Source organism: Ailuropoda melanoleuca, chromosome 2 (genome assembly GCF_002007445.2).
Source record: "Ailuropoda melanoleuca isolate Jingjing chromosome 2, ASM200744v2, whole genome shotgun sequence".
Lineage (NCBI taxonomy): Eukaryota > Metazoa > Chordata > Mammalia > Carnivora > Ursidae > Ailuropoda > Ailuropoda melanoleuca.
The window spans coordinates 7,221,886-7,230,584 of NC_048219.1; the positions used below are offsets into that span (position 1 = coordinate 7,221,886).

General features: G+C 42.5%; 1 protein-coding gene across 1 annotated transcript in view; it reads right to left on the minus strand.

Annotated features, from left to right (window-relative positions):
- RPA2 (replication protein A2) overlaps positions 1-275 on the minus strand; it is a 17,613-nt gene extending 17,338 nt beyond the window's left edge. The window contains exon 1 of the mRNA XM_002913326.4: positions 55-275. Within this exon, the coding sequence (XP_002913372.3) occupies positions 55-64 (10 nt within the window). The 5' untranslated portion in view covers positions 65-275. The remainder of the gene's footprint in view (positions 1-54) is intronic.
- Between the last annotated feature and the right edge of the window lie 8,424 nt (positions 276-8,699).

Consider the following 8,699-nt stretch of genomic DNA (forward strand, 5'->3'; position numbering starts at 1 on the left):
GCTTCTCCGACCCCCGCCCTCTTGCTAAATCCTCCTTTCGACTCTCATCCTTACCAAACCACATCTTTGTCCCTACTCCCTCAGAAGAGAGGGCCAGGAGACGCCCGACTGGTGGGTTCGTGTAACTCCTAAGAACCCCGGTGCGGCCGCAGTGCTAAATCTACTTTGCTCTGGTGCCACAAACTCCTTAGCGCGAAGGACGGAGCCAATCAGCGTCCAGAACGCTTCCTGCTTCAGCCAATCAATGCTCACGAACTCTACGCTTTTTCCTGTCTTCTCGGGCCGTGCTTTTGGAAAACGCGCACTCTGCTTCCGATAGGGTCGGAAGCCTCTGCGGCCATTTTTACTAAGGGCAAAACAAGCCGCGCAAGCGGAAGCAAAGAGCGGCGAGCGGTTGATAGGGCCGGGTCTCAAGAAAATAACCAATCAAAATGATGCTTCCGACTCTCAGGCTGTATAATCCCACCCCCGTCAGTGAGCGACACCTTACATCACTTCCTTTGTTTGGCGTCCTCCTGTTCCCGCCAAAGTCTCAGCAATTAGACGACGCCTTAATGTACACAGCTACAGCAGAATTCTTGCTGCGGCGACTTCGCCTCGCCATCGTGCGGCGCTTGCGCACCCGGGGCCTCACCATGCTGTCTTCACGGCACGTCGTTTAAGATTAATAGTTCCTTTCCAAAACAAGCCAGGTTCTCTTCTTCTATCCGCATTCCCTCGTCCTGATTTTCCCCAGCGAGGCTGTAAGGAGCACACATCCTCTTACCCAAGACATACTTTCAAAAAGTCTTGAGGATGGCACTCCGCCCCTGTCCACCTCCTCTGCCCAGTCTAATACGGTTGTGCATCCCCGATTCCGCATCCTCAGTTGTTCAAACTGTTCTTCACTATAACATTGTTCTGTCCCGCCTGTAGAGAGAACACATCTGTCAGCATCTTCCTCTAAATATCGTTAGATTGTTAGGCTCCCTCACACCTCACTTATTTTGATAAAAAATATTAATTGCTGCCTCTTTTGCTCCAAGTTCTGTGCTGGCCACTGGGATCCAACAGTAAATAAGATAGATGTAGATCCTGGGTTCCCGAGCCATTTTATTTTTCTAAAACTGCAGGCACTGTCATAAATACATTTAGTAACTCAATCCTGTGAGGTCGGTGAATACCGTTGCTGTCTCGGTTTTACAAAGGAGGCAGCCCAAGCAAAGAGAGGCTAAGTGTGGAGGTCTGTATTCAAGCCCAGGAAGTCTGATTTCATCAACCAGTGTAGTTACTGTACCTTCTTGAACATCCCGGAACTGGGGCACAAACTCAAGTTGACAACTGGGGTCAGGCAGGAAAATTGTAAATGTAGTGGGCTGGATAATAGAGGGGTTTTTTTGTTTTGTTTTGTTTTTACTTTTTTCTCCACAGTGAGAAAAACCACCACACAAATATGATGGTAAATAGCAACTGACAACGAATATGGGTCCGATATTGTCATCTATATATTTTTAGCAGACGCCAGAAATTTTGATTTTGTGTAAAAATTTCTGGATTTTAAGTGTTTTTAAGTAAATTTAAAATTTTAAAAACACCATGTGGGCCAGAGAAAAGGTATGTGAGTCAGACCTTGCCTGTCTGCCACCTCTTCCCTATGTAAATTCTGTAAGCCTCCAGATCATCACTGATGAATTAATAAGATACAGCCAAGGACAGAAACCTGAAGCATACCATGAGGACATTGTTATATTAAGCATAAGGTGATTAAAATTTACAGAGTCTAACAAGAGCGTATTTATGATATATAGGAGGAAATGTTTGAAATTAAGAGTATTCTGGGAAATTAAAGATGTGGATTTTCACTTGGGGCAATTGGGTTCATTTGGGGTTCAACTAGTTATAAATTCAGCTGAGGAGATCATACATTTAAAAATAAGGGAAATGGGGTGCTCAGTGGGTTAAGTGCCTTCACCTCAGGTCATGATCTCAGGGTCCTGGGATCAAGCCCCATGTGGGGCTCTCTGCTCAGTGGGGAGCCTGCTTCTCCCTTTTCCCTCTGCCTGCCTCTCTGCCTGCTGGTGTTCTCTCTCTCTGTGTCAAATAAATAAATAAATAAAATCTTTAATAAATAAAAAAATAAATGATGGTATGGCAGATATAAAGGGTGTGACCAAAAGAGAGGTGGTAAGAAGCTGCAACCCACATTGACCTCTCTTTTCCATAGGGATTTGTATCACCGTGTTTGCATCAGCTCCTAGGGAGATCTTCTACTTGTGATCACACCTTCAGAGTCAGGGTTTCCTCTGTTCCCTGCTAAAGACCCCCCGGGAGTTGACGAGGATGTGTAACAATTTTCTTATCTAGGCCTGCCAAGGCTGAACCTACCTGGTATCCAGGGTGGGAGTGCTGGTAGCCCTATGTATATGTTTGTTTGAGGTTTTAATAATAATAAAAAGTTTTCAAAGAGTAAAAGAGAAAAAGCACAAAAGAACATAAATGAAATGAAAATGTCCTAATTAAAATACTGCACAATGCAAAACATCAAAATAAGATTTTTTTCAACATCTTTTCAAGAGCTCCATGATCCAATATGTTGAGCAGAGTTCTCAATCAGCACTAAAATAGTGGGCATTTGCCTTTTGTGTGTGTGGTTTTTTGTTTTGTTTCGCCTTTTTTTTTTTTCATAGCCCGGTGGTCATACTCTCTCTCCTTTAAATTTTTTGGAAGATTTTATTTATTTATTTGTCAGAGAGAAAGAGAGAGCACAAGCAGGGAGAGCGGAAGAACAGAGGGAAAAGCAGGCTTCCTGCTGAGGAAGGAGCCTGATGCGGGGCTTGATCCTAGGACCCTGGTATCATGACCTGCGCCAAAGGGAGACACTTAACCGATGGAGCTACCAAGGTGTCCCTTTTGCGTATGTTTGTGTTCGTGTTAATGATTTCATCTCTTAAAGTTTACTTTTGTCAAGATGAATTCTTCCGTTTCCCTCTCCAGGTTACTAGAGAAATCCATAACAAGACTGAGGAGAAATCACCCTTTAAAAACAACTTGGTGTTGGGGCGCCTGGGGGGCTCAGTCAGTTAAGCATCTGACTCTCGATTTTGGCTCAGGTTATGATTTCGGGATTGTGAGATTGAGCCTGGCATCAAGCCCCGAGTTGGGCTTGGTGGGGAGTCTGCTTGGGATTCTCTCTCTCCTTCTCCTTCTCCAACCCACCTCAAATAAATAAATAAAATCTTTTTAAAAATAAAAAATAAATAAAAGCTGGTGTCACATCCATTTGGATGGCTATTATTTAAAAAATAGAAAACTCCAAGTGCTGACGAGGATGTGGAGAAATTGAAATTCTTGTGCACTGTTAGTGGGGATGTCAAATGGTGCAGCCACTTTGGAAAACAGTATGGCAGTTCCTCAAAAACTGAAAAATAAAATTACCATATGATCCAGCAGTTCCATTTCTGGGGTATATACCCAGAAAGAGACCCCAAAGAACTGAAAGAGACTCGAAAAGATACTTGTGCACCCATATTCATAGCAGCATCATTCACAATGGCCAAAAGATGGAAGCAACCCGTGTATCCATTGACAGACAAGTGGATAAACCAAATGTGGTATGGATATACAATGGAATATTATTCAGCCTTAAAAAGGAAGGAAATTCTGACACCTGCTAAAATCCAGATGAACTTTGAACACATTATGCTATGTGAAATAAGCCAGTCACAAAAGGACAGACATTGTACAACTCCACTTAAATGAGGGACCTAGAATAGTCTAATACATAGAGACCGTGGAATAGTGGTTTCCAGGAGCTGGGGGAAGGAGAAATTGGGAATTACTGTTTAATGGGTTCAGAGTCTCAGCTTGGGAAGATGAAAGAGTTCTGCAGATGGATGGTGGTGAGGGTTGTACCACAACATGAATGCTATTAATGACTCTGAACTGTACATTCAAAAATGTTTAAAATGGTAAATATTCTATTACGTTTTTTTGACCGCAAGTTAAAAAAAAAAAAGCCCTGCCCTGGTGTTTAGTTATTTTGGGAGGGGCTAATCAGCTTTTATTTATTTAAAAAATTTTTTTAATTTAAATTAAATTTGATTAACATATAGTGTATTATTAGTTTCAGAGATAGAATCTAGTGATTTGTCAGTTGTGTACAACACCCAGTACTCATTCCATCAAGTGCCCTCCTTAATGCCCATCACCCAGTGACGCCATCCCCCCACCTATGTCCCCTCCAATAACTCTCAGTCTGTTTCCTATAGTTAAGAGTCTCATATAATTTGTCTCCCTCTCTGTTTTCATCTTATTTTATTCTTCCTTCCCTTCCCCTACGTTCATCTGTTTTGTTTCTTAAATTCCACATAGGAGTAAAATCATACATTTTTTTTCTCTGACCGACTTATTTCACTTAGCATAATACCTTCTAGTTCCATCCATGTCATTGCAAATGGCAAGATTTCATTCTTTTTGATGTCTGAATAATATTCCATTGTGTGTGTGTATATATATATATATATATATATATATATATATATATATACCACATCTTTTTTTTTTTTAAGATTTCATTTATTTGTCAGAAAGGGAGCACTCGCACGAATGAGAGAGCGAGCACAAGCAGAAGAAGCAGAGGGCAGAGGGAGAAGCTGGCTCCCTGCTGATCAAGGAGCCCGATGTGGGACTCGATCCCAGGACCCTGGGACCATGACCTGAGCCAAAGGCAGACACTTAACCGACTGAGCCACCCAGACGTCCCTATACCACATCTTTATCCACTCATCTGTTGATGGACAGCTGGGCTCTTTCCATAGTTTGGCTATTGTGGACATTGCTGCTATAAACACTGGGGTGCAGGTGCCCCTTTGAATCACTCTGATTGTGTCTTTGGGGTGAATACCTAGCAGTACAATTGCTGGGTTGTAGGGTAGCTCTATTTTTAACTTTTTGAGGACCCTCCATACTGTTTTCCAGAGTGGCTGCACCAGCTTGCATTCCCACCAACAGTGTAAGAGGGTTTTGCTTTCTCCACATCCTCGCCAACATCTGTTGTTTCCTGGGTTTTTAATTTTAGCCATTCTGACAGGTGTGAGGTGGTAGCTCATTGTGGTTGTTATTTGTATTTCTCCGATGTATGATTAAGCACATACCACATGTCAGGTACAAGTATTACCTCTGCTGAATGCTTAGTATGAATTATCTCCTCATTTTTTAAAAATTTTTATTTATTTAGGTAATCTCTACACCCCATGTGGGGCTCGAACTCGCAACCCTGAGGTCAAGAGTCACATGCTCTACTGACAGAGCCAGCAGGTGCCCCCTATCGAATTATTTCAATATCCGAGAGGCTTTTATATGTGGCAGAATACCCACAACTATTTCATGCTCAATCTATTCAAGTCTTACAGCTAATAAAATTTGAACTCAATCTTTGGAGTATTTAAACATTGTTTACAAACTTAAATATCCTTACAATTTTAAACTGCAATTGAAGTTTTGGCATGGCTGATTCTCAGGAGGACTTCAAATATCTTTTTTTTGTTTAAGATTTATTTATTTATTTGAGAGAGGGAACACCGAGCAGGGGAGCAGAGGGAGCAGAGAGAGAGGGAGAAGCAGATTCCCCATTGAGTAGGGAGCCTGATGCGGGAATCAATCCCAGGACCCTGCTTAACCGACTGAGCGACCCAGGTGCCCCCTTCAAATATCTTAAAGAACAGACAAAACACACAAAAATGATGTTTTATTGTGAAGCTAATGTTGTTTAAGCTTCAGGCCTCCTGACCTGTTCACCCTCTTCCAGGGCCCCTTCTTTTGTCTAGATACATGCTTACTTTCATACCTTACTTAGCATTCTTCTTCTTACATAGGGACACACAAATTGTATTTTATGTATTTTTTTAAACTTTTTTTTTTAAAGTAATGTCTACACCCCACATGGGGCTCAGACTCAAGACCTGAGACCAAGAGTTTCATGCTCTTCCAACAGAACCATCCAGGTTCCCTGGGACGTACAAATTGTATAAGCTTTAGGTCCCACAAAATCTGGATCCTCCTGCCCCCTCCTTCCTTGGATCACTGCTTTATTTATTTTGTCAAGCTCCTAGAGTTTTTTTAAGACTATTTTTATTCCTCTCTGGACTTTCAAAAATTCCATCAGACTGAAAAGAAAAAGAAATGTCATCTTAGTTCTGTGGAAGTTACTGGATCTGGGTCCTTCATCAATCGATTCTTGGTCAAGACTCAAGATGTGCTTGTGTGGTCCAAGGGGCCTGTCAGCAGGCCACACACGAGCTTCTTCTCGTTGTGTCTCTAAGACTTTTGCAGTCATACTTCCACAGAGGTTTTAGTGTTTTGCAACCTGACATCTTTCCTCAAAATCATGGACTTTGAGTCTCACGTGGGCAGCATGATATAACTCATTGTCCTGTTTGAGAACACTGATGGGGACTTCCGCATTTTTGGAAATTCATGAATTCCTATCAGTACGCCGGGATCACGCCCTGAGCCAAAGGCAGACGCTTAACTGCTGTGCCACCCAGGCGCCCCGACACTTTGTCCTTCTGTGTCTCCTTTATGCCCATCCCCTCAGCCTTGCCCGTACTGCTTCACCCAAAGTGCTGAGGCACTTTGAGACGCACAGAAGTAAAAGGGGCTTCTATTCACTTTTCTCAAAAGTATTTGCAACTTTGAAGAGCGCCTCGGAAAGAGGGCGTGTGCCCAAGAAGATAGGTGGTAAGAGATGGACCTACAAAGGGGTCAACGATGCCCCATCTGGATGTCCTGCTAAGGACCTGACTTTTTCCCTCAGCCCTGGGGAGCCACTGAAGGTTTTGGAGCAGAGGACTTACATGATCACTTCCAGGGTTTGAGATGATCTCACTGGCAGAGTGAGGGAGCAAGGACAGGCCCAGGGAAGCCAAGACTGGAGGCAGGGCAATCTGTTAGGAGGCTGGGAAAACCAAGATAGCAATGCTGTGGGCCTGCACCAGGCCAGGGAGTGAGAAAGAGAGGCAGAGTTTAGGCAGAAGCCATAGGAAAGGAAAGGGTTTAAGAGGTCTGCCATTTATGAATTAGTTCTTCATTCAGTCCTAATTACTCCACCATTCCTTTATTCAACACATATTTATTTAGTGCCTATTAAGTGCCAAGAGCTATGCTAACCTTGAACTGACTCTAATTTTGAACCTGGGTGACAAGGAGAAACAGATCGAATTCAAGAGTAGAAGGAAGCCTCTTCAGTGAAGATTTGGGCATGCTGAGTTTGTCAGGTATGGCCAACTTCAGAATTTCTCTCTGGGATCTGTAAGAATCGACCATCACAAAAAGCTCAGCCTAGAGCAGACACAAATTATACGGAGCACTTGGAGGCATCTTGTGGTTCATTATGAGACGTTCATTCTTTTGGGCCAGTCACTGCTGCTGCCAAGGGAAAACTCAAGGAATTATTCTATGATCTTTTCATGTTCTTGCTCCCAAACCTTCAGTGATCCCATGACCTACAGGAAAGTTTGAGGTCCTTTAGAATGGCATCCAGACTGGGTTCCATCAGAGTTATAATTTCACGTTCATCTGTATGAATTTTACTAAAGCCTATTTCTTTCAGTTAACAGTAAACTATTTTTTTTTAAGATTTTTATTTATTTATTTGAGAGCTAACACAAGTGGGGGTGGGGAGGGGAAGAGGAGGGGCAGAGGGAGAGAGACAAGCAGACTCCCTGCTGAGCAGGGAGCTCGGCATGGCTCGATCCCAGGACTCTGGGATCATGACCTGAGCTGAAGGCAGCCGCTTAAACGACTGAGCCACCCAGGCGCCCAAACTGTAACTATTTTTGTCCTTCGTTGTATCACCAGCATTTGGCACTCAAATGAGTAAACGAAGGAATGTGTTTGCTCTAGAGTAACTGGACTGTCCACATTCATGGGTTCTATCATGGCCTCACTCTTTTTTTAATTTTAAATAAATATCATTTTATTACCTTACAGAAATACAGTAATAGTAATTCTTTTTTTTTTTTAAGATTTTATTTATTTATTTATTTGACAGAGATAGAGACAGCCAGCAAGAGAGGGAACACAAGCAGGGGGAGTGGGAGAGGAAGAAGCAGGCTCATAGCGGAGGAGCCTGATGTGGGGCTCGATCCCAGAACGCCGGGATCATGCCCCGAGCTAAAGGCAGACGCTCAACTGCTGTGCCACCCAGGCGCCCCAGTAATAGTAATTCTTAATTCTAACAATGCATCCTTGATTTAATGAATAAAGAAGGTTCATTTTTATTTTTAAATAATATACGTATACTATTTAAATTCAATTAATTAACATATAATGTATTATCAGTTTCAGAGGTAGAGGTCACTGATTCATCAGTTGCATAGAATGCCCAGTGCTCATTACATCACGTGCCCTCATTAGTGCCTATCACCCAGTTACCCCATCTCCTCACCCCTTCCCCTCCAGCAACCCTCAGTTTGTTTCCTAAGATTAAGAGTCTCTTAGGTTTGCCTTCCTCTCAGATTTCGTCTTGTTTTATTTTTTCCTCTCTTCCCCTATGATTCTCTGTTTTTTTTTCTTAAATTCCACATATGAATGAGATCATATGATAATTGTCTTTCTCTGATTGACTTACTTCGCTTAGCATTATACCCTCTAATTCCATCCTTGTTGTTGCAAATGGCAAGATTTCATTCCTTTTGATGGCTGAGTAGTATTGCATTGTA